We start from the raw sequence: 24,244 nt of genomic DNA, 5'->3' as shown, positions 1-24,244 counted from the left end.
TAACTATTAGCTGAAAAAATAATGAAGGATGTGTAAAAGCAAAACGGGCCATTTAACTTGGATATGCAGAATAGCTGGGGACACCTACACTAACTGTAAGTCATATAAACATGTATAAGCACTAACACATAAACACTAACACCTATAAACACATCCCCCAATAATGTGATTAAGTAATGTATGTCCTACAGAGCTCACATACAGAAAAGCACAGACACCTGGCAGAAGAGCATGCTCTGAAGTCACTGAAGCATGTTCTTGTGAAGTCCGAGTCCTGCTGCTGCATTAATCACATTATGAAATAAACGAGAAGGCAGGGGAAGTAGTTTCCCATTTCAGCTGCTGGGAAGCCATTCCTTCTTCTCACCTTCAGACCTTGGAACGGAGGTCATCCTGGCTTGGATCTACACCTGCATTTCTTCTCAGAGGTGCCACTGCATCTCCAAAACAATCGTTTCTGGAAAAGTGGCCTGGCATTCATTTGAAAGTAAAAGACCACACAAGCTCTTGGTCAGATGCACAAAGTCCACAACAAACTTATTTTTTTGTTATGGGCATAACAGACGGAGTGAGAGTATAATGGACTAAGTTAGGGGCCTCACCACATATATAAAAGCAATTTAAGCAAAATACTAAGTGGGATATAAATTGGCCACAAAAAAAAAAAAAACACTTCAGCAGAACATTATGTCACCAGAAGTCATAGAGGGAGGTCTTTAACAGTCTTCCAGAAAGCAAGCTGAAGCAGACCTCCATAGTTATGAACATTGCACAACTCATTTTATAACACAAGTACAACTCTTTATGGCATTGAGAAAGTTTGATGTGCCCAGAGGTCTTTTTCACATATAAATTATTTGAGGCTTCCCCCCTGCCTTTCCTCTAATTAGAAACAGAAGGGGCAAGGGGTGGATTTCATTAAAGGCTGTACCAACTGATTAAGCGATTGCTTTATGGTTAAGGTACAGGGTTGGGAGACCTGTGGTGTCTTTATTTCTCTCAGCTGCTTCTTTTCTGCATCAATGTGGGCAAGTCACAAACAATTTCCACTGACTGCCGATCGGTCGGCCTGGGCCGGCTTCCTTCAGGTTCCCCAGTTCCTATAAACCCGCACAGACCATCTTAACATCTGCGAGTCATTGTCCAACGGAGCCTCCAGCCACGCTAAATAAAGATAAAACGGTTAAATATTTATACGTCGCTGCTTTTTGTAGTTTAACAATTAGATCCGCAGTCACTCCTCAGCATCCCTCCTCTGAAAAAAGCAGAGGATGTTCACGGGACCTACTGTCTTTGACAACTTGTTCCTTTCAACTAGCTTTGACAGAAATGGGGCTAACTATTCACCCAGCTTTGCTTTGTGCACGTAGGCCAAAAGCAAGGCCTCCAGTGGTTGTCACTGCACTGCTCTTCTCAGCCTGGCCCTGGGGACAGGCAGGCTGTGTGCCTGGTCACCAGTGCCTGCTCTCAGCAGCAGCTCCGCTTTGCGGTGGGACAAGCTGGCAGCAGCAGCAGCACCTGAATTCACAGGAGATTTCACTGCAGGACAGTCACAGGGATCTCTTACAGTCCCCAAAGGGGGACTTGTTTGGCTTTTTTGGGGGGGGACTGGAGGGGGAAAGGGAGGAGATCTCCCTCACAAATTAACTAACCCCATTCTCGTGTTCTCTGATTTCAGAGACTGACAAAAGGCTGAGAGAGTTGGGGATGTTCAGCCTGGAGAAGAGAAGGCTCTGGGGAGACCTTAGGTACTGGAAGGAGCTCTAAAGGGGCTACAAGAATGGGGAGGGACTCCTGATCAGGGAGGGGTGCCACAGGACGAGGGCCAGTGGGGTGGGACAGTTTTAAATTGAAAGAGGGGAGATTTAGATGAGATCTCAGGAAGAAATTCTTTCCTGTGAGGGTGGTGAGACACTGGAACAGGTTGCCCAGAGAAGCTGTAGATGCCTCTTCCCTGGAAGTGCTGCTCAAGACCAGGCTGGATGGGTCTTTGAGCAACCTGGTCTGGTGGGAGGTGTCCCTGCCCATGGCAGGGGGTGGGACCAGATGATCTTTAAGGTCCCTTCCAAACTAAACCATTCCATGATTCCATGAAGATTATACTGAAGTGACTGACCCAAAGTTTCTGTTGGAAGTAAAACAATGATTAGCCACTGGTCAAGCTACTGAAGAACCACAAGACAAAGACCACTCTTGTCACTATCTCTCAAAATCCATTAGCACCAACCTCAATCAGTTCTCTGGTGTTGAACTGTCCTCAACTGTACATATGACTTGCCCAGTCCTTCCACATTTCCTTCTCTCCCCGACAGCAGATTTGTTTTTCATCTACAGCTCCTCATCCTCCTCTCCTTCAGGGGTCCTGGAAACAGCTGCACCACAAGGAACCACTTTGACTTCGAACTTTTCAAAAGGCACTGGGGACACGACAACATTTTAAGAATGGATCTGCTGTTTCCACAGAGGTTACCAAAGACGGAAGCTGCAACTGTCAGAATGAGCTTGAACTGTCCCTTCTTGGGAAGGGAACTGTCATAGTGGAGCAGACACTGAATGCAGAGCTGTCCCTGGGGATCACCTCAGGGAAATCAGTTAATTTGGAAGAAAAACAACTGATGTTGCTCTATAATAAAGTACTCCCATATTGCTCCATGACTTACTGAAAGTGAGAGGTAACAAACATCACTAAACATTGAAATTATTAGTTTATACTGACGTTTCAAGACAGGGAATTCAAGACTACAGCAGACCTCACACCAGGCCACGATGAGCCCAAACTCAACTTAGGGCTTTGTTAGGACTCGAGTCTACAACAACCAACTTACATCACGTTGAAGGTAGATATTTCAAGGAGGTTTATTGGGGCTAATACTAAATTCAAACAGCCACAAGTCATTTTCCATGTTTACCACACCAACTGTTGACAGATCAAATCTCAGTGGAAAGTCCAAATTTTCATTTCGCCATGACTTCCTGAAACGTGACTACAGATTTCAATATTTGGCATTTGATCTTCAGAGAGAGAGACAGCACGTTTAAGAACATTCTACCAAATACATTTAAATTGTGACTCAAAACCAAAACAATTTGGAAGTTTTGAAACATAAAGATGTTAGTATGAAATTAGCTTTTATTTTTTTACCTCAAAATAAATGCACATTTATCATTTATTCAAACGAAAACTGGAAAAGGGTATAGTTTTAAACAAGAGGAGACCTTAACAGAGCAAGTATCGCAAACATCCTCAGGTTCCTTATCCTGCTATTGCCCAGCTCTGTTTGGCTAAAAAAAACATGCTTGATTTTTATTTCTTTTTTTTTTTTGTCAGTTTGGTCAATTAAAAGGAACACTTGAAAGCCCCCAAATTAGAAGTGGTATATAAAACAAAACCGGGTACTCGTTCTCATCAGAATTCAGGTCCATGTGTTGCCACACATTTATATAAAACTTTCACTAAGTGTAGTACTAAATAGGACTTAGTAACCTCTTCTGCAGTTTAGCTCTTGATATCTTGTTAAGAGAAGTCAATGCGTAAGCATGTCAGAAGTCAACGCTATCGTGTAACTACAGTATAACTCTAATAGGGCTTCTAAATACTGTTCACCAGAGTGACGTCTTATAGTTGAATTTCAGTTTCAGCAGGTACTTCAGATTTACCTGAGCAACATCATACACAATATATCTGGGAAGAAAGTTAAGGAACAATTACAGTTGTTGATATCAGTAACACAGAAAAACCCTCAAAACACAAGTTGAACCTCATCTTTGAACTTAATTTACCACACAGATGCCTGTGGGATTAAACAGTTCTAACAGCTCAAACCACAAACCTTTAAATACAAATTTTCTTTAAACTTGCTTGTTAGAAACAAGCAACTACCAGGCACATGGAGAATTAATGATGGTGCAGCAGGAATCCTGAACGACAAGCAGGTGAACTGACTGAGATATGGGGCTGTAGCTCTTGAATATTATTTTTTGTCCCCCAGAGCTATAACACACAACATCTCTCTCGCTATCTAAACAGTGAGGAACGTAGCTTAGATGAGCTCTGCAGTTACAGACCTGGCATCTACACTTACAATTGTAGTTTTATTGCTACCTTCCAGTAAATTCATTAATGTCCTCTTGGTTTCCCACTAAAAACCCCAACTGGAATCACAGAGAGCTCTACAATGGTTGGCAGCACTTGCACGCTCTGTGATTGCACCGTTTTATTTTTTCAGAAGACAGTCACAGCTCTAGTGTTTCTCAATTGCTTTAGGCCTCAAACTTACTTCCAATCCCAATTTTAGATTAAAAGCATCCCCATTAAACACATCATGTTACCTCAATTAGCTGTTATTAACTGTATTATATTTTATCATCTGACTAAGACAGATGCTATATTTAAGAAAACTCAAGCTAAAAACAGTATTGCTGTGAGTTCTGTTGCCAAGACTGGAATAAAGAGGAGGTATGAGGAAACAGCTTACCCAAAGAGAAGACAGTTTCCACACAACCCAGAGGTTGTACTGATGGGTTATTTCCTTCACTGATGGGTTATTTGCTTCACTGGCAATGAAGAGACCAATCAGGGACCTCAGACATCACTTATGCTTATGATCTCTTGTGAATGTTGAGCACACATTCATGTGGGGGCACTTCTGCCTAGAAAGATGCTTAATGGCTACATCTCTGATGAGCATCTGAGATTCACCTCAACACTTGCAAAGGGTCAGGGGAACACAGGAGAAACCGTGTGATGAGACTGCATCAAGCACAAGGGCTAGCTCTCCCAGTTCCTCCTGGCCAAGCTGGGTCAGCCACAGCCCCAAAAGGAAGAAACCAAGCTGAAGTGATGGGAAACAACCACAAGGTTGCATTTCCTTCCCCTTGTCCTGGCACATGTCTGGGCAGGACACTACTGGGCACTGTTGCTTGGCCATTCCAATGCCTTCAGGTACTAAGCCTTGTCTGGACAACAGCTTTTTGCTAGGTGTGCTGTTTCCTTTTGTGCAGAATGACAATTTAAATATGACAACTGTAAAATTATCTCCCTTGGAGAAGAGCCTCTGAATTGTCAAAGCTCCTGACCGACGTTAGCGAGGTCCTGCTAAACCCGGCAGCGCTCAAACAGAGCGTGCGGCCAACGTAACGGCAAAGGATACTCATTATACAGAAGACAGGTATCATTAATTCCTGTTGAGATCCCATTCCCTAAGGGAACCTCAACACCACCAAGGGTGGTAGTGGCAGTGGGATCAGGTGCAGTTTTGCCCAAGCCTAGAAAGAGACAAAACATCAGTTACGAATCTCAAAGGCAAACATGGACTTTGCACATAAAGAAAATTATTCCACCAGCCAAATATTACTTCACAAATGCTGATCAAGTGCAAAAGGATCTTAAAAAGAACACAAAGGATATAGTCTGTTTATTCAGTTCAGCATCACCATACTCATGGCACTCATACTCTGCTACATTAGAAGTGAGAATTTTAAGACTTTTGGCTGTTAATTGTCTAATCTGTATGATCAAAGCTAAACCAGACCACACTTACAGCTCTCATATCTTAGGTCCATTAGTGAAAACATGCACGTTGCAGCATTTTCAGAGAAGTGTAACAAACCAATTCTTATTCTCTTTAAACTCTTCAATACAAATCTGATTTGACATCCATAATAGTTAGAGTACTATGTATTGAAAAAGACGCTAAATCAAATTTTATTTTATTTTAGGCAACTGATTTTTTTAAGCCTCTCAAAATGAATAGTTTAAGAAAAGCCAGTCATTACTGAATGTTACTGTTCTCTGCTCTCCCATCTCAATACAGAAGACAGTCATGATTACCATTTCTTTAACTTGAATTACAGAGCTAAGTCTGTTCTCTCATCTTCTTTTGCAGTGCAATATACTGATACTTCTTGCAGATAGAAATTTAATGAGAACAGCTGTTCCTTCTGAACTTATTCTTAGATTTTCCCTTCTCTCCAAACTTCCAAGGCACTTTGAAAGCTAAACAATTATTCTTCTGATCTATCAAATCTCTCATCTTTCTAAAATACAGAGTATTGTTATGATGAAAGCAGCTGAAATGTAAGAGAATGCACCTTACATCTTCTCTTGGGCAATATGAAATGAAAGTTTCCTCCTGAACTTCAGGCAACACATTAACTTCAGTCTTAACATTCCAAGTGTACTAAGTCCACCTCAAAACACCATATATACATACACAGATGCAACTATAGGGCAACACTGTGCAAACTTTTAAAGTAAGTACAACTTACTGCAGTAAGTACATGAAATGACTATAGTTCTCTTTGCTAAGCAGAGAGTCACCAGGTGAGTTTGCAATCGATAACAGATCACCAAGGACAACTACTAATGCTTACCCTTCACGCTGTGTTTTCCCTTGGGCAATTTTGTTATGTGAGAAGCATTCTTTAGCTCGTACCTGGACAGCACAAAGAACACACAACAGCATTTTACATTCATCTTAAACTATCTTGGTGACATTTTTTTTTAATTATTACTATTATTTTATTTTCCCAGGCTTCACTTTACTGTGAATTAATATAAAATTAATTTAGATTCTACTCTTCTGGAACTTAACATCCTTCCTTGTCTCAGTTACTAGTTTTAATGATATTAGCATTTAGAATAAGATTCTAGACTTGCAACACAGATTTTTTTTGCCCTACCAAACAGCTCTCATTTAAAAAAAAAACAACCACAAAACACCACTTCCTTCTAATGAAATACAAAGTGCTTTTTCTTCACACTGAAGAAAAGGCTTGCAATTTTAACATCATCTTCTACCATGATATATTAAGCATGTTTTGGCAAACGCTCTTCCTAAGTTACTTACATATTTCCAAGGGCAACTTCTCCCAGTAGAACTAAACCTATGGGATCAGCCTGAGATGTGTGACAGTAGTTGGCACTCTTGGATACCATGTCTGCAAAATAGATGCCCTTCCCAAACATGTAGCCAGTCTGCAAGCAGCAAAAAGGAAAAAAAAAAAAAATAAGGGGGGATTGGAAAAGATTGGGACGGTAACACAAAGGCAGCATTGAATCCAGCTGGCTGGTGGCCACAGGGATGAGGGCAGCCAGGGAAGCCATCTGACGTACCACAGGAGCTTCTGGGGGAGCTATCCGGAGACCCTGCGAGAGGATACCGGCGAAGTTGGTGGTGCGGGAGCCGTGCCACAGCAGCTGGCGATTATGGAGCTGCTTAAAGGGCTTATAACGCTGACTCTCTCCTTCACGCTCAATCCTGAAGATCTTCGGTTCGGAGAGGGATAGGAGAAAAAAGAGCAACCAAGCAAAATAAACCATTACCTGCGTGCAACTAATCGGATGAAAAAAAATCATCCCATCTCAAATATGCATTAATCTGGTAGGAAAATCGATCTAGGTTGTGCTCAGTATTTGCAGTTTGCCATGTCATGCTAGCAAAAACGAGGTAGCATTGATCACACGGTACTTGTTATCGATTACTTCTCCACCTTCCCTTCTGCATTTTCATGAGACCATAGTTTTCTGAAAAATCATTCAATGGACTAAGGCTCAATTTTAGAGGATGATTACTCCTCCACCTCCTTTTTGAGGCCAATTTAATTAAAATAATAACACACGCCCAAAGACACCCCAGTAAGCTTAGATTCATCTCTGCCTAGGCCTCCCCTACTCTATAAAATAGCAATTGGTCTACCAAACCATCCCTTCAACAAAGGAAACTAAGATAAGCTACTCAAAAATAAAAGGAAACTGCAAACAAGTAAGTCGACTTGTTTGTCCATCTTCACAAACTTAAACCCCAGTATTGCCCAGCTTACATCCACGACTTTGAGGTCATAAGCATTGTGCGTAGCAGCATGAGTATTTTTCACATATTGTTTAATAATCTTGGCTTCTTCTGAATCTTTGTCAACAACCTGCAAAGAGACAAACAAGAGAAGTTTCTTAAGCACACAAACTAGCAGGCACCCTATAATATCATGAGATCCACCCTATGCTTGCAACTCCCCAGTTTCAGCCTCCTTTATTATTTAGGTGGGAATTTATTCCCATCTAGAGGAAACGTACAGGGATATAGACAGGACAGAATGTCTGAGACAGGAAGGCACCTCTGGAAACTGAGATAATTTCCAACTCCCCTGCTCAAAGCGGGGGCAGCTGGAGGAGGTTGCCAAGGGTTGAGTTCACTCAGGCTTTTAACACCTCTGAGAGCAGAGCCTCCACAGCCTCTCTGGGCAACCTTTTCCAGTGTTTCAGCGGGAAACAAACAAACAAAGAACCCCAAACCAAACACCATCAATAACAAAACCATTTTCTTTTGTTTAAATACAATTTCCTGTATTTCATTTTGTGCCCGTTGCCTCTTGTCACTGGATACCACTGAAGAGAGTCTGTCTATGACTTCTTTACTCCCTCTCCCTATAAGGTATTCACAGACGTTGATGCCCCAGCTCTTTCAGCATCTCCTCATACAACATGTGGTCCAGGCCCTTAATCATCTCAGTGACCCTTCATTGAACTCATGCCAATACACCTGTCCACCTACAGTTATGGTGATTTACAATACTCCAAACTAGCAGGACATCAGCTTGTAGTCACAGTCACTCATTTCCTTTTATCTCCTTTACCTTAATATCAGTTCGAAGCTTTTCATAGTTGATGTCAATTGGGTCTTTATCTCCATCTTCATTTCCACCTCTGAGAAGGCTGTAGGCAACCTCAATATCAAGCAAGTTGTCCAACATCTGCACTTTAGCCTGAAGAATATAAAGAGGTTATTTCACTTGGGCCTTTGACACCTTCAGAGTAACTCTGGAATACTCCAAATTATACAAGTGTTTATGAATCACTGGCCACACTGCCATCTAACAACACTGCCTTTTTTTAAAAAAAAAACAAACCCAAATGTATATATTCAAGTGTATGTATATTTATGTTAAAATATAAAATACACACACATATACAAACAGATCTTCTAATACCTCATACATATAATTATTTGTATACATATACACACACATGCACATAAACAAACAAAAAGATACTCCGAAGAAAAACAAGCTTAACCTCATGAAAGCACAAGGTTAAAGTAAGTCTTAAAACCTCACAAACTCTCCGTGATAAACGTCTGATATCAGACCTGTTGCCTGCAAATCACATACTGTTTCCAGTCCATACCTGAATGTATTCCAAGTTATTTAGGAGAGGTGGTTTCTTCATCCCAAAGTCATGAGGAATCAAAGTGTAGAAGCGGTTGGAGAGGTCCAAAATCTGGGATTCTGAACCACTGTCAGAAACTGCCTAAAAAAGACAACGAGCACCAAAGAAAATTACTGAGTAAGATAAGGTCTCCGTAGCAAGAGACACACACAGAATACGTGTGGACTAATACACAGAAGCAGCAAAGCAAATAGTGCTAATGCTGAAACTCTCACTGAACTAAAAAGGGCAATTCTATTTAATTGTTTTGCATATAGTAAGTCACAGCACTTGCACAGAAATACACAGAAGTTCTGGTATCAAAAAATCTAGTGGGGATTTTGCTTCTTGAAGGCAAAAGAAAGGCTTCTGGATGTGGAAGAGGTGCATGTCCTTGGCAAGGTTCTGGTCTACTCTAATAATTGAAGTTAGACTTCCCATATCTATGCTTTGCCAGGGAGCCCATGACAAAAACTAGTTACCTGTGGAAGCCACATTCTCTTCTCCAGCAAAAGAGAGCGGAGATCTTCATACACACAGCTCAGCGTTCACCCCACACTGAGCCCAGAACAATTCCTGAATCCCCCTCCTGTTCCAACATCTCTTTTGTGCTCACCTGCTGAACTTCATTAAGGATGGAATACGCGCTCTGGATCTGTCGCTTGCTCAGTTTTCCCAACGGCATCTTCTGCAGGTCAATCTGATGAAGAGTTAAATGATTAAAAGAGGGTTTCACTACATCGAAACTGTGGCAGCATTCCCTCTCTGGTCTCTGGGAAACTAATCTCTCCATCCTGGTTAAGACTGACCACACGAAGAACAGAAACATTTCAGACTTGGTTTTAAAATCTCTGTGGATTGAGGAACACTGCAATAGGAAACTAAACTAGGACAACATAAAAACAGGGTACTAAGCACCTGGCTAGAAGTTTAATATTGACCTGGTGTCAGATGGATTCCTCAATCCCTTCAGTAACCATACATTTCAGGCTGGCAAAGAAGCAAACTGAATGAAATAATTCTTGTTCTTAAGATCATCTGTGTCTCTAGGTACAACCCAGACACCTTCTTCCAACTTTATGCTATGATTATCAAGGGTCAAACTGAAAGAGGTTATAAGATTCTTCATATTAATTAATGAAAAATGAACCAGGAAAAAAAAAAAAGAAGCTAAGTTAAAAGCGGTATCTTGGGTGCCTGCATTTATCCACTGATTTAATTCATACGTTGCTTTTGTTTGTGTATTGACGGATCTTGGGAGAGTTTCAGATTTGCATTAAATCATTGCATAGGACCATCTGAGCACAAAACACTGGACAAAAGTCAAGTCCAATGGAGCCTTTTACAAAGATCATACACAGACCCTCTGGATTCTTGACAGTACTCACCGTACACGCTGCAGGTCAAACCAGCCTTTACTTAACTCCATTGGTTTAAGATTCAGCTCAAGGACAGAAGATCCTATGAAACCATGTATGTCACGTACTGTCTGGATAAGTCCCACATTATTTATTTGCTATGGAGCTAGGAAACCCAGCTGTACACAGGTCTTCTCTACAAGCTGAACTCAGAAGGCTCTTCCAAGCTACAGAGACTGGTGTGAAAGCCCTGAAATGATTTTTTAATGGCAATTTCGACCCTGTACTGGGCTTAGGAGAACTTCCACCTTTAGCTGCAGCTAAGCATACATAAAGCCAGATACCAAGAAAAGCCAAGATGGACCGCAGAAAAGAAGAGAGGCTTCAAAACTGGTCGTGTCTTAGGGACCCAAAAGACACAAAGCCAAGATTAATAACTTAACAAAAAACAACTTGCAATAGATTCATAGCTCCTAAACTTTTGGGGCTTTTTTGGGATTCTTGTTAAGTACCATCCATCCGTATTATCTAACTATTAGCTGAAAAAATAATGAAGGATGTGTAAAAGCAAAACGGGCCATTTAACTTGGATATGCAGAATAGCTGGGGACACCTACACTAACTGTAAGTCATATAAACATGTATAAGCACTAACACATAAACACTAACACCTATAAACACATCCCCCAATAATGTGATTAAGTAATGTATGTCCTACAGAGCTCACATACAGCCAAGGGGCTCGGAGTTTGTGTCTCCTGAAAGTCATGGTAGGTGAACAGGGTAAGGAGCATGGAGAACAAGTTGCCCATGAGCCAGCAATGTTCCCCTGTGGCCAAGGTGGCCAATGGCATCCTGGGGGGCATTAAAGAGAGTGTGGCCAGCAGGTGGTCGAGCTCACATACAGCCAAGGGGCTCGGAGTTTGTGTCTCCTGCAAGTCATGGTAGGTGAACAGGGTCAGGAGCATGGAGAAAAAGTTGTCCATGAGCCAGCAGGTGGTCCCCTCTATTCTGTCCTGGTGAGGCCACATCTGGAGTCCTGTGTTCAGTTCTGGGCTCCCCAGTTAAGAAGGGCAGGGAGCTACTGGAAAGAGTCCAGTGGAGGCTACGAAGATGATCAAGGGAACGGAGCATCTCTCTGATGAGGAAAGTCTGAGAGCCCTGGGGCTGTTTAGCCTGGAGAAGAGAAGACTGAGAGGGGACCTCATCAATGCTGAGCAATATCTAAAGGGTGGGTGTCAAGAGGATGGGGTCAGGTTCTTCTCAATGGTGTCACATGACAGAACAAGGGGCAATGAGCACAAGCTGGGCAGGAAGTTCCATCTGAACATGCGGAAAAAATTCTTTACTATGAGGGTGGCAGAGCCCTGGAAGAGGCTGCTAGAGACGGTGTGGGGTCTCCTTCTCCGGAGATATTCAAACCCTGCCTGTTTGAGTTCCTGTACAGCCTGCTCTGGGTGACCCTGCTTTGGCAGGTGGGTCGGACTAGATGATCTCCAAAGGTCCCTTCCAACCCTACAATTCTGTGATGGACTAGATGATCTCCAAAGGTCCTTTCCAACCCTACAATTCTGTGAGTCTGTGAACAGAGCCCTGCAGAGCTCATATAAAGCTAAACTGCACCCAAAGCTTTATCATTAGATGCATTAAAAGAGCACAGCAGCCAAGGAGCTGGGTCTAAACCAACAGGACTGCAATTACTGCCAGATGCACCGAGGGTAACATGAAGAATTAGCTCCACGTCACAGATGCGTGCACCGAAAATGTCACGAGAGGCCAGGGAGATGTTTGCCTTCCACCCAGGCGAGAGAGGACATGGCTCTAGAGTAGACTCAGTCCTCTAACCAGCCATTTCACACGTAAGGCAATGATAGAGATAATGGTAATAAACCCCTGTATGCTTGGTGAGGTAGAACTCTTAAAAGCTAAATTAGAAGGACGAAAAGAAACACATCAGATAAATCTATTGTTGTGTAACGGAAAGACTAAGAATTTGCTACAGTTCTGGCAAAATGAGAGTGCCTGGGTGAAATGAAATATTTGAAATCAGGCTGATTAAAGGAACCAAGGAGCTGCTTTTGGAGGATGCACAGAAACTTCTAACTAGGAAAAACATGATTTCCTCTTAACAGAAAACAGCTGTTCAGCAGCAACAGCACAGGAAGATAAATCTAATAGGAAGACAGGCCCATCTGGAGTCCCAGGTCTCCTATAGATCTGCAGATGGTGTGAATTAACATAGCTTCAAGAGAGTTCTACAAAATCAAATGACATCAGATGATGATCAGTTCAGAGTCTTTAGCCAGCTCCAGTTACAAAGAATTATTAATATTTTAGAACACTTTAACATAAAGAACCACTGAAGATACAGGACAACACGATTAACCCAAGATGCTACAAAACATTGGGCAAGCCATCAGAAAGCTTTCAAATAAGCCTGTTGTGAGAAGCAGATACACAAAATACTGATACAGAGAACAAACAACAGCTGCTTAAATATGATGTCTTAGGGCAGGATAACTAAGCTGGCTGAAGAAAACTGAAATTTGTTATTTAGAATTAACCCAGTTTTGCATCAAAACAAACTGCAAGATCTCTAACACCAGGTAAAACCGTTTCTATGCAGCGAGAGAGAGATGATACTACCAGACTGCTCTCTGAAAGCTCGCTAGAAGCATGGATCAAGAAGGATGGAGGAAAGAAGAATGGATGAAAATAGGCTGTCATCAGAACAAATGAGAAATACAATAAAAATATTTTAAGTTTGGCCCTGTTCAGAAGAGGATCTGGAAGGCTGCTATAAGGTCTCCCCAGAGCCTTCTGTTTTCCAGGCTGAACACTTCCAACTCTCTCAGCCTGTCACCATATGTACTATGGTACCTATACACACCCATGTTTTAAAAACTGCACGTTACGCTGAACACCCCCAACTCTCTCAGCCTGTCACCATATGAACTATGGTACCTATACGCACCCATGTTTTAAAAACTGCACGTTACCATAACTAATTACTACTTCCAGTGCTGGACAAACTCTGGTCAGACTCTTGCCCTTACTTTAAGGCTGATCTAAAACTCACACTGACTTCCAGGAAGTATGATGCACCCTGGATTGCAAAAAACTTGTTTCTGGCTAAGTACAATGGAGGGTAAGAAGCAAGAAACACAAATGCGTGCAGTCACCTCAAATTCCACCATTGCTTTCTTCATGCTCTCCACATCAAAGATCATCTTAATAAGGTCTTGGATTGGCTTAGCAAGTTTAGATTTTGTCCCGGCACCTACTGTCAGCTTCCTGACAGCTTCTTCATCCTGGGAGGTAAAAATAGTATCAGAATTAGCAAAATCACAAAGGATGAAACTAACAGGCTGGCTGCCATGGTAACAACTCAAAACCAATTTAGTGTATGCATACTATGACTAGTCTGAAGTTCATGGGGAGCGTGGGACACTGCTCCACCATTCTGGAACAAAGTGGGTTTAAAAATTCACCTATTTAGTAACGTGGCAGATGTTATTTCAAGAGGTGGCACTGTCAAATATAAGCAGAATTAAGGGAATAGGAACTCTGTGCACCTCTGCTTCACCTCAAGCAACAGTATCAATTACCTTTTGTGCAAGCTTTCTACTAACTACATGGAGCCCTTGATATGAAAAATGAATGTTTACTTTGTTGCTTTTATGACAAAATAGAGATGTAATAACTAGTTTCACTAAGTTTTCTGTAATAAAAACTGTCATAGCTGAGTACAGAAATCATCAATTAGGCATAATACCATCTAGGCGCTTTCATGGTAGAGCATTGCACCAATAAAGCATCTGCCAGATGCTTCAGAATATCACCGTACGTTGCAGTTCAACAGACACTTTGCTGCTGCAATATTCAAATTTCCAGAAATAAAGCTAAGCATTGAGTACTTCACAAGAAAAGATGACATTGGATAATTCGGCCACAGAAAAACGCAATAGCTTGAGAACACCTTCCCCGGTCTCTTTATAGCTATTCACAGCATTCAACTATTTCATCTGAAGACAGTTTAAGTTCTGGGTACGCCTTTAAATACACACAGAAACCCCCACTGGGCAGAAGGAATAGGATTCCGATTTAGCTTAGTTGTCTAAATAGCTAAATCTTACTGGCAATGAATAATTTCTTCCTCAGCCTGCTCAATATGTGCACTTAGCAGAATGCTGCAGAGCAGTTGCTTCAGCATTTGGGAGGATTTTGGATGCAGAAGACAGATAAGAAGTATCTATTTTAAAAAGAGGAAAATGGTGCTTTCAGACAGGATGTATGCGAAATGACTGCTGAATTAAGTTCAAGTTAACATCCTTAAAATTACAGAGTGAACAGGCATGAGCACTAAAAGGACTTCAGACTTGACAATGGAAAACTACTTAAGTTTCCCAGCACATCTATTTTAACGCAGGACACTCATTGATTAGAGCTCTCCTCCTGTAGCACAGGGAAGATGTAACTTCATTCCTCAGGTTTGTGAAATGTAAGTGATCCAACAGCGAGCCCAGAACAGCTACAGCAAAGCAATGCTCCACCAGGTACGGGGACATTTCAGATTTACCTGTCCATAATCTATTTCCAGCGGGTAGAATTTCTTGGGGTATTTAGTGAAGTTCTTTGAATGCCAAGAATTGCCAGTTTTCTCTTCATACAAATTCAGGAAGTGTTCAACGGCATCTTCTTTTGATGGCATCTGCTCCAGCTTGTTACTCCCGATTACAGTGCCCACGCGACCCCAGGATCTAAACACCCAGTATCTGAAGAGGCAAACGCAAGAAAAGGACAGACATCAGATACTCTGGCTCTAGATCTCAGCCCAAATGAAGCTGATCCTGCAACAGTCACGCAGCTGCACGTGAATCATTTGCATACCATTAATTTTATGGAAGACATTCCCTATCAGGGACTGCAGGAGAGCAACAGAAGAGCCTCCACAGATCATACGTCCAAGGACTGGTGTAAAAGAAAAAAAATGCCCCGTGTTAACCCACCAGACCTCCAGCCCTGAAGATAAATATGTGCACAGCAGGAACAGAGAGGATAATATCTCTTCAGTCTTAATGTTTTGCAAATACAACTCTTCAGATTGTGGTTGTTATATATTTGAAAAACAACTATCAGGCATCTTTAAGCATGTGACTCAAAGTCCTAGAGTTCAGATCTTCAGAGAAATCTAGTAATTCAGGAATTTGTTTGTATTACTGACACTGCCTTGGGTCAACTTCCATAGTGTTTGCAGGATACAATCAATCAAGCTCTTCAATTTATCAGGACAAAATGTAGGCACTGAGATCCCTCTGTGTACGGAATCACAGATCCAGTTACAAACTCCACATACACGAGCCAGCAACAAAAGCTTCTCAGGAACATGGTAAAGCGTGATACATCTAGAACTGAACCAGGGTCATGGCTCCCCTTGATGTCCGTGTGCCCCTTATGTGCTTGGGGAGGCATTTTCATTGTAAAGAACTCACCACTTCTACATCTAAAATCCAGTATTTGTTGAAAAAAGTGAAAAAAAGTACTTCTAGTGAAAACTAAACTCACCTGTTCTCTCTGTCATCCTCCAGCAGCTGCAGTTTATAATAGGAATTTGTTCCTTTCACAATATCTACGAGGCCCAAGGTTGCACTGAAAATCTTTCCACCCTTTTCAAAGACATGAGCAGAATCCTCCAAACCTACAGAGAAGAAACAAATGAGAACACAGAGGAGGTTACCATTTTAGGTCTCCTTACATTTGCACTCACCCAAACATTTCATGAAGTAGTATGAGTCTTAACAAAAATACTGCCAAACCAGTGACCATGTGCTCATTCAAAACTACTTGAAGCATGTTTTCTTTTTAATAAATTGTGAGCGCACACCTTTAGATACATTGAAGTGAACCTTAATTCTAACTAGAGGTGAAAAAACTGTAATTTTTGACAAAGGACCACCTAAAATCTAGTATTTTACACTACATGACTGGCTGGAGGAGTTCTCCAGGCATAGCTCTGCAGGTCTTACGTTAGCAAATGGACTGAAAACCAAAGGCAGGTCTTGGATGCAGCATGAATTCTCAGAACAACGTCTGTGCACCACAGGTTTGGGGAGTAGCAATGGCTGCTCCTTGAAGAGTCTGGGGGCAAATGCTGATGCCAGACCTGTGGCCTCTGGGGGCTGGGCCTTCCTTCACCCCACTGATGCTCCTGAAGGTGAACAAAGTGCGCTCCTCAGCATAAGCGGTCCTTATGCTTTTAGCTGCACTAGAAAATCCTGGAATATCCAGCTTTGGATGTCAATCAATATCCTTCCTTGGATAGCAAGAAAAAATGGTTTAAAAATTCATGGGGTTTTTTTATGGAGCCCTTATCCTTTCACAGAAAAACATCTTGTAAACAATCATGCATCCTGAAGGCTTTTTGTGGTGTGGGCATAGCCACTGTTATCACTCACCAGAATCAGGATCTACTGCTGCTCCACCCTTCACCGTTAGCTTCATTTTCTTTTCAGACTTGCTAGGTCCTGCAGTGAAAAAGAGAGTTGATTTTTTTTTTCTTTCTAGGCAGGCAACACAATCTGACTTGAATCAACATTTAAATTCTCCATTTGCATAATTATCACCCTAAGGAGGCTTCAAATCAGATTCTCAGTATATGAGCACAATTACTTCAGTGGCTTTTTTTACCTGTTTTTAGCAGCAAATTCACAGCCCCCACCCTGCCAATTAAATGAAAAGTAAGATCTCCCCAGATTCTAATTATTTCCTTCCTATCATTTCTTCACCAGTACAGCAGATAAAAGTCACATTTATGGTTGTGTTTAAGTGAGACTTAAAAACTTCACAGGGCATGGGGGGTGTTTGGGTCCCCTGGAGATGCTCCTGCTGTGATAGAGTTTGGCAATAACACACCCAACTGCATGACAGAAACCCACGCTTGAAGGACATGGAGAAGAAGGAGTTCTGAAGACAGACAAGCAGATCCAATAGTTTTGTTCACTGCCTGGCATTAATAATGCAAGCTCTCTATGGTATAGGGGAGACAACAGCCAGCTCAGGAGACAGCTTCCTGTTCACTTAAAGCTAATCTTGCCCTGAGGTCTCATTATTTAAACTGATTAGGAGAAAAAAGGGTGTGGAACTCAAGGAAAGGGCAAGGATAGACAATACCCAAGTTTGCTTTGTGCACAGTATTGAATAGGCCTGTGGAGAAACAACCCTTTGTTCTTCACCTTGCTCTTCTTTGACCTTCCCAGCACTCTTCGTACTTGGGGGCTTGCTGCACTTCCCATCCACAGCCATCTCCTCGTGCTCCATTTTCACCTCCGCACCCCAAGGTGAAAGCGCATGGAGAGACACAAGCTCCTGAAAGTCCTTGCTGGAGGATTTCACATCCTGAAGAAACTCCTCTGAGACCACACGGACTTTGGCCTCCTTCACTTCTTCCATCTTCTTGCTCATTTTCTCCACATCTTCTACAGGGGCAGGGTGGGAAATGGAGAAGAAGAAAAAGCATCAGTGAAGTTTCAAACTTTAGCCCTTCCCTCTGGCCATGGTTCAGAGCTCTCTAACATTTTGTGGAAACACAATTCCACCACATTTTGGATTCACCATGTTCTTTGGAGAGCAAAATCCTCATCAGCTCAAAGCTGCACCTTGGGCTAGAATAGAAACACTCCTGTTTTACCTGTCTGCTCCAGCTCTTCCCTTCCTGGAACTGAGCTGGGGCTGCACCAGACCCTCAGCAGCCAGTTTGCACCTCGACTTCAATGGGGAGCAAGAGCAGATCCCAAGCTGCCAGCAGAGGAAACAACTGTCCTCAGGCACCCAGTCAGCTCTGTGGCTTCTCCAAGCACAGACACAGCCTCCAACACCTGTCACCCCAACAAGGGTGGCCTGCAAGCCACCATGGTCTGCACAGAGACCCAAACTCCAGGGTCTGTAGTCCACCAAGCTCTAGCTGCTGCAGACCTGACACAGCCTTGTGGCCCAACTCACAGGGTTAACACATGCTGGATAATTAAAACTCAACCAGCACACACACATCCGTTTTTACTTTCTCAAGCACACTAAACCCACGTGCGCAGACAAAACACTTCCCCTAATCCAAGCACTAATCCCCACACAGCCCCGAGGACACGTGTCCTCTGTAATCTGCTCAGCTCTGTCACCAGTGCAACCAGTAACCCAGGCAGAGCTGCTTACTCTTTGTGCTGATGCAGAGGGTGGCCTTGTTAGCTGTCGTCGTCATCTTTCCTCCCAGGTCCTCCACGATGCTCTTCACCTCCTCCTTGTTCTTTGACAGCTTTCCAAGAACCAGGATCTTCATGTTGGTCAGTGGTTTGTCTAGGGGTTCAGAAAGAACACAGCACACTAGCAACAGGGCCCCCCCCAGACAAGTAACGAGCACAAAGGGACAGCATTGCCAAACCCCCCATTGGTCAGTGCAACCAGCCCAGTGTCAGGGAGACAGGGGTCCAAGCAGCAGAAGGAAGCTCCCCTTCACCTGGGAAATGCAACAAAGCTCAGCACCTGCTCATAGAGATAGGGAAGATGGATACGTAGGCACAGTATTTGCCTGCCCCCTTTTTTTTTTAAATTTAAAAATAATTTAAAAATCAGTCTGCTTCAACACTGACTCTGCTCTGCTTCCCTCCTCTTTTGATGCCTGGACAGCATGGGAGAAATTCACTCTAACATGAAAGCTCCTGACTCTTCAAAAGGAAATCTGTTTTTGAGGGGATGGAGAAAGAGCATTGTCTCTCAAACAACAGCATTCCTACATGACAGTACATTTGAGTGTTGATCTCATAGACAGAACAAGGTTGTATCATGCAAACTTCATAACAAGTCAGGATCAAACTGGTAACCATCTGAGGCTACATGGCAAGTGTCTAAGAGCGCATATCTACATTGCTAAAGGTAAATAATATTAACTCAGGTCGATCAACCCAGAGTTTTGTTTCCTCTCCTTCCCCCAACTCAGATTTGTTAGGCCGCTAGCAAACTAAGTAACCTGCCTTTAAGTCTGGTCAATGTTTTGAATTTACTTTCAGGGCACACTGGGGCTAGAATCAACTTGCCAATCAGAACCAAGATCTGGGTTACTTGGTCTTTGCTGCTAAAATATCACGATCTGTCTAAAATTAGCTGTGTAGAATTACTCCCACCCTTCTCACCAAGTAATAACAGTCCTCTGGTTCCAAAACTAGGGCCAGGGCTAAGAATGTTGAGTAAGAAAGCAGTCAGCATAGCTCTTAGTGCACAGGCTATGTCATGGAAGCATGCAACACATTCCAATGGTGTAAAGGGGATTTCTGGAATCCAACCTTCTGCCAATTTGTGGGCTAGAGACAGTGTATCTACTTTACAGAAGTGGAGTCAGTGATTGGCAAAACCAGATCCCAGTGAAGGATTTAAAAAACAAAATGAAAACCAACTCTTGCCCTTAAAACCTAACACAATGTGGAATATCTGGTGTTATGGAGGTTCCTGGATGTCCCCCAGGAAACTAAGCAAGAAGGTATTTCACAGCTGGTCTCCCTTGGGACACATTTTGCAACATCAGCCTTTACATTTCTGATTTGTTGCAAACACATTATTTCCTCAACATCAACAAATACCCAAAATGATTTGTTAGAAAACAACCAGGACCTTGAGCCCACTTCCCCAGGCAATCCACCACATCAGGGTCCACCTGCACTGGGAAGATGGAAGCACATGGGACTCTGCTGTGCTGGTTTTTCACCAGGAGAGCTCTGCCTGCTCAGAGGCAGGAGAACGGCATGTCTTTCAGGGTGGCATCTTCTCTGGATGCAGATGGCACTACACACCATCCTGAACCTCACCAGCTGATGCCCAGTGGCCTCTTACCTCTGGGTGCAGACACGGTCTCTGCCAAAGGAGCAGACGCGGAGGGAGGAGGCACCGAGTTCACAGCAGCAGCATCCGGAGGAAATACTCTGTCCTGCTTCTTACACTTAAATTTCTTCAGGTAAGGAATTTCCCGAAACTCCTGTGGGATAGAAGTGTAAGTAGAGTTCAAAACCAACAAATATAAGATTTAAAGGCTAAACTGAGCACTAGCCAGATGTTAGCATTAACTCCAGTTTTTTTGAAAAAATTTCCAAGATACTCATATTAAGTTAGGCCGAATTTCCCGAAACTCCTGTGGGATAGAAGTAGAGTTCAAAGCCAACAAATATTATTATAAGATTTATTATAAGATTTAAAGGCTAAATTGAGCACTAGCCAGATGTTAGCATCAACTCCAGTTTATTTGAAAGAATTTCCAAGATACTCATACTAAGTTAGGCAAATATCCACTTTACTGATTGGGAAAACAAAGCTAGAAGAGGGTGAATTATGAGTTTCACATCAAATCAGCAATATCTTTTTTGATTTAGCATTACAGGGAAAAAAATACAATTTAGTTATGCATTAACTGTGCTCATTCCATCTCCTTACGAGAGGAAATTTCTTAACATCCGTTCAGAAATGTGCGTCAGATCATCAAATGTGCAGTAAACACCCACCTTTGGGATTACCCAGTCTTTCCTGTTGGGAGTCTGCGTTTTAGCAACACACTTGGTCCAGGCAGTGATATCCCCTGAACAGTAATAGGCATCACTCTTGAACACAAACTGCCCCTTACACTCCTCGCAGGGCAGCAGAGCTCCAAACGCCATCCCATCTGCTACTCGGTCCAAAATCTAAAGCAACAAAGAATACAAAGCAAGTCACAGCAGGAGGAGGCTGGAAGCCCATGCAGTACATTACACTGGGCTGCACAAGAAAATAACCAGCAGGCTGCTGGTGTGCAGACATCCATGTTTCTGGTGCTTCTCATGCACATGATGCACATAAATCAAGGCTCTTACCAGAACTGATTGATTTACAGCACTTTAAAGACACGACATGATGTTTCCCCAGTCACACCATACCTGCTCACACCCAGGACTGCCAGTCTCTCCTGGCCAGATCCAGGAGAACGTACCTACCACACCGTCAGCCACGCTGGAATAGCCATGGAGGAGATGGGCTACCACATCTGAGCACGTGAGCAGGCAGGTGGGAGTGTATTCTCAGACAAGTCCCAGTGCCTAGAGAGTATTTCTTGACCATTTGGAGTCTAGACGCTTCCCACATCCCAGCCCACGCTCCTTACAAAGAGTCTTAATAAATATAAGTACTTCAAGTGATGCGTGCTCCAAAAGAGGGACGACTTTCACAAGTTACACAGACTAAAAGGTGACTGTTTTAGAAAAGACACCAGGAAAGAATTTATGCAATTTTGATTCTTTTTGCATAATTTAACAGTTGAGAGAGGCGATGTGAAATGCCATACCTAACCTGCTCTTGAAGAGCCAGCAACAACAAAAAAAACCCCACCCATGGACCAGTTTGGGCGTAGCACCATAAAGGCACATCACTAAGACCAAGGCTCTGAATTCAGCATCACACCCCACCACACAGCACTTGACAAGCAAGCATAACAGCAACATCATCACAGTCTGGGGACAAAACGACTGGGCTTTGCACTGAATTTCTTTCCCAAGTGTTACATTAGGAACACGCTTCAGACTTGCGGACCTTGCAGCAATCCAATCTGAAAACCCAGCACACACACAAAACATCTACAGACCAACTCACAGCATTCTCCCCAGAAGGAACTTCCTGCTTGTTGGCGATCAGCAGCTCTTTCAGGTCATTAGTGGAGCAGACCTTCCTCAGCTCATCCTTGATGCCCCAGATCAGCTCCGTCTGCTCCTGTTGACAGAACCCAGCAGCTTAGCTACTTGTGACAGATTGCCTCCTAAGAACACTCCTGAAACTGCAGTGTGTAGATGAGGTTTTAGCAAGCCTGGCTTAAATGCAGGCTGTGAGATGAAGAGCCCCAAGAACCAGTAGCTTTACCAAAAGGGAGTGTCACACATTTTACCCAAAAACCCGGAACAGGTCTTTAAAGCCACATGTTTCAGATTTCAGGATGAACACAAGAGCACACTGCAGCTTCAGCAAATACTCTCAAAATTACACATGGAAGGACATCCCTATGGGATTCTGTATAAACCAAGGCTTCTCTATCAGGTACATGTGAAGAAAGGCCACGGAGTGACCTTTACAGCACCATCTCACACAAGAAGGTCCAAGCAGTACTAACGAGACAGCTATTAGAGTGGAACCCCTGTTTCTATCACACTTCTACCCTTAGCAAGCTCTCAACAGCCTTTGCAAATGTGACCTGACTACTTGACACTGCCAAAAGCAGGGATGTGGCTGCATTTGAGCCTCGCATTAGAATAAAAATCAGAACTGCTGATGGGCACTGTTCTTTTAAGCCACATAAGCGTAAGAGGGATTTCTGCCAAATCAGTCACCTGCAGCAGTATGGAGGAGCCTGCACGTTCTTTTGGGGGTTTCTACAAGAAATGAAGGGGCTGAACAGCAAAGAAGCATCCTAAAATATCTCAGATAGTTTCTGAATGTTATTCACTGGCTACAGACAAAAATGCAGTCTGCCCTGGGAAAACTGGTTGACTGTGTTAAATGGTTTAATTGTCAGTGTTAAAAATCATACTTGATGAAATGCTGTTAAAGGAAATTTAATGAACACAAAGTTAACCCTGATCCACAAATTGCCTTGATCTGTCCTAAACATCAGCATTGCAGCAGCAAAACCTTGATAACATCTCAGCTAAGTTTTGTTGAAAATTAAGGTATGGCCACACAACAAAAAGGTAAACTTTTGTTCAAAGCCAGAAGCACCATTTTTCTACAGCTCCATTATGACATCAATTGCAGCAAAAGCAGCTTGTTTATTTTTTTTTCTTGGAAAGTACCTATACCAAACTTTCAATAAATACAAAATTCCTGATGCTCTACTGCGAATTCTTCCCAGGATATCCTAGAAACTGAAAGGTAGAAAGCTGCCTTCTATCACACTTTGTACCCAAGAAGTGAACGGAGATCCCCAGAGGGTGAAAAAGATATGATTTCTCATTAATATAGTGCTGTACTTTACCTCTGTTTAATTTCAACAATGAACTATTTATTGGTTTCCAAGCTCTTCCGCAGCAGCACTTGGGCTCACAACCAGATGACACAGGAAGGACCACAGAACCATCCTCCCTGAGAGAGAAGGCATTTAACCTCATCTATTTAAATCTAATAAGCACAAGTCCTAGAAAATTTCCTTCCTGTCTTTCAGGAGACAGCCCCAGGGTGAACTGCCTTCAGCAAAGGCTCAGTGATGGGGCATCTCCTGCACCAGGACACGCAGTGCTGCAAGTCTGGCTACCAGGTCCAGCTCCTCTCCAGGTACACAGCTCTTCAGCTAGTGCCTGACACTGCACTCTTCTAATGAAGCTGTTTTTAGGATGTGATCAACTAAAACTCACCTTCAGCTGTTTTTCCTGCTTTGATTCTTTCTCTTTTTCTTTTTTCTGTTTCTTTTTCGCAGTCACATTTCCATCTACCTCTTCTCCTTTTCTCTTTCTAATAGAGAAAATCAAAACAAAACACACACACACATGAAAGGAAGTCATTTAAACGCCTCCCCAGCAGCTACCAGAGCTCAGTTTACTGACTGCTGATATCTGCAGAGGCTTGAATATCCTCAGTTTTGGCAGGCAAACTCATTTTTCAAATTCCTCAGTGCTAGATTGTAGACAAGTGCCTGGCT

General features: G+C 42.7%; 1 protein-coding gene across 1 annotated transcript in view; it reads right to left on the bottom strand.

Annotated features, from left to right (window-relative positions):
• Window positions 1-2,831: 2,831 nt before the first annotated feature.
• Window positions 2,832-24,244, bottom strand: part of PARP1 (poly(ADP-ribose) polymerase 1) — a 34,797-nt gene continuing 13,384 nt past the window's right edge. Inside the window, exons 5-23 of the mRNA XM_014951098.1 lie at window positions 23,961-24,057; window positions 22,213-22,329; window positions 21,096-21,272; window positions 20,434-20,575; window positions 18,766-18,906; window positions 17,793-18,035; window positions 17,016-17,084; window positions 16,126-16,258; window positions 15,140-15,335; window positions 13,743-13,871; window positions 9,819-9,902; window positions 9,182-9,304; window positions 8,632-8,760; window positions 7,822-7,920; window positions 7,115-7,267; window positions 6,849-6,976; window positions 6,373-6,434; window positions 5,151-5,265; window positions 2,832-3,682 (exon numbers count right to left, since the gene is read on the bottom strand). Coding sequence (XP_014806584.1) covers window positions 3,601-3,682; window positions 5,151-5,265; window positions 6,373-6,434; window positions 6,849-6,976; window positions 7,115-7,267; window positions 7,822-7,920; window positions 8,632-8,760; window positions 9,182-9,304; window positions 9,819-9,902; window positions 13,743-13,871; window positions 15,140-15,335; window positions 16,126-16,258; window positions 17,016-17,084; window positions 17,793-18,035; window positions 18,766-18,906; window positions 20,434-20,575; window positions 21,096-21,272; window positions 22,213-22,329; window positions 23,961-24,057 — 2,419 coding nt within the window. The 3' untranslated portion in view covers window positions 2,832-3,600. The remainder of the gene's footprint in view (window positions 3,683-5,150; window positions 5,266-6,372; window positions 6,435-6,848; window positions 6,977-7,114; window positions 7,268-7,821; window positions 7,921-8,631; window positions 8,761-9,181; window positions 9,305-9,818; window positions 9,903-13,742; window positions 13,872-15,139; window positions 15,336-16,125; window positions 16,259-17,015; window positions 17,085-17,792; window positions 18,036-18,765; window positions 18,907-20,433; window positions 20,576-21,095; window positions 21,273-22,212; window positions 22,330-23,960; window positions 24,058-24,244) is intronic.

This window comes from Calidris pugnax, unplaced genomic scaffold, assembly GCF_001431845.1.
Source record: "Calidris pugnax isolate Ruff unplaced genomic scaffold, ASM143184v1 scaffold24, whole genome shotgun sequence".
Taxonomy (NCBI): Eukaryota; Metazoa; Chordata; class Aves; order Charadriiformes; family Scolopacidae; genus Calidris; species Calidris pugnax.
The sequence above is the reverse complement of the archived record's forward strand: the minus strand, read 5'-3'. Positions and strand labels throughout refer to the sequence as shown.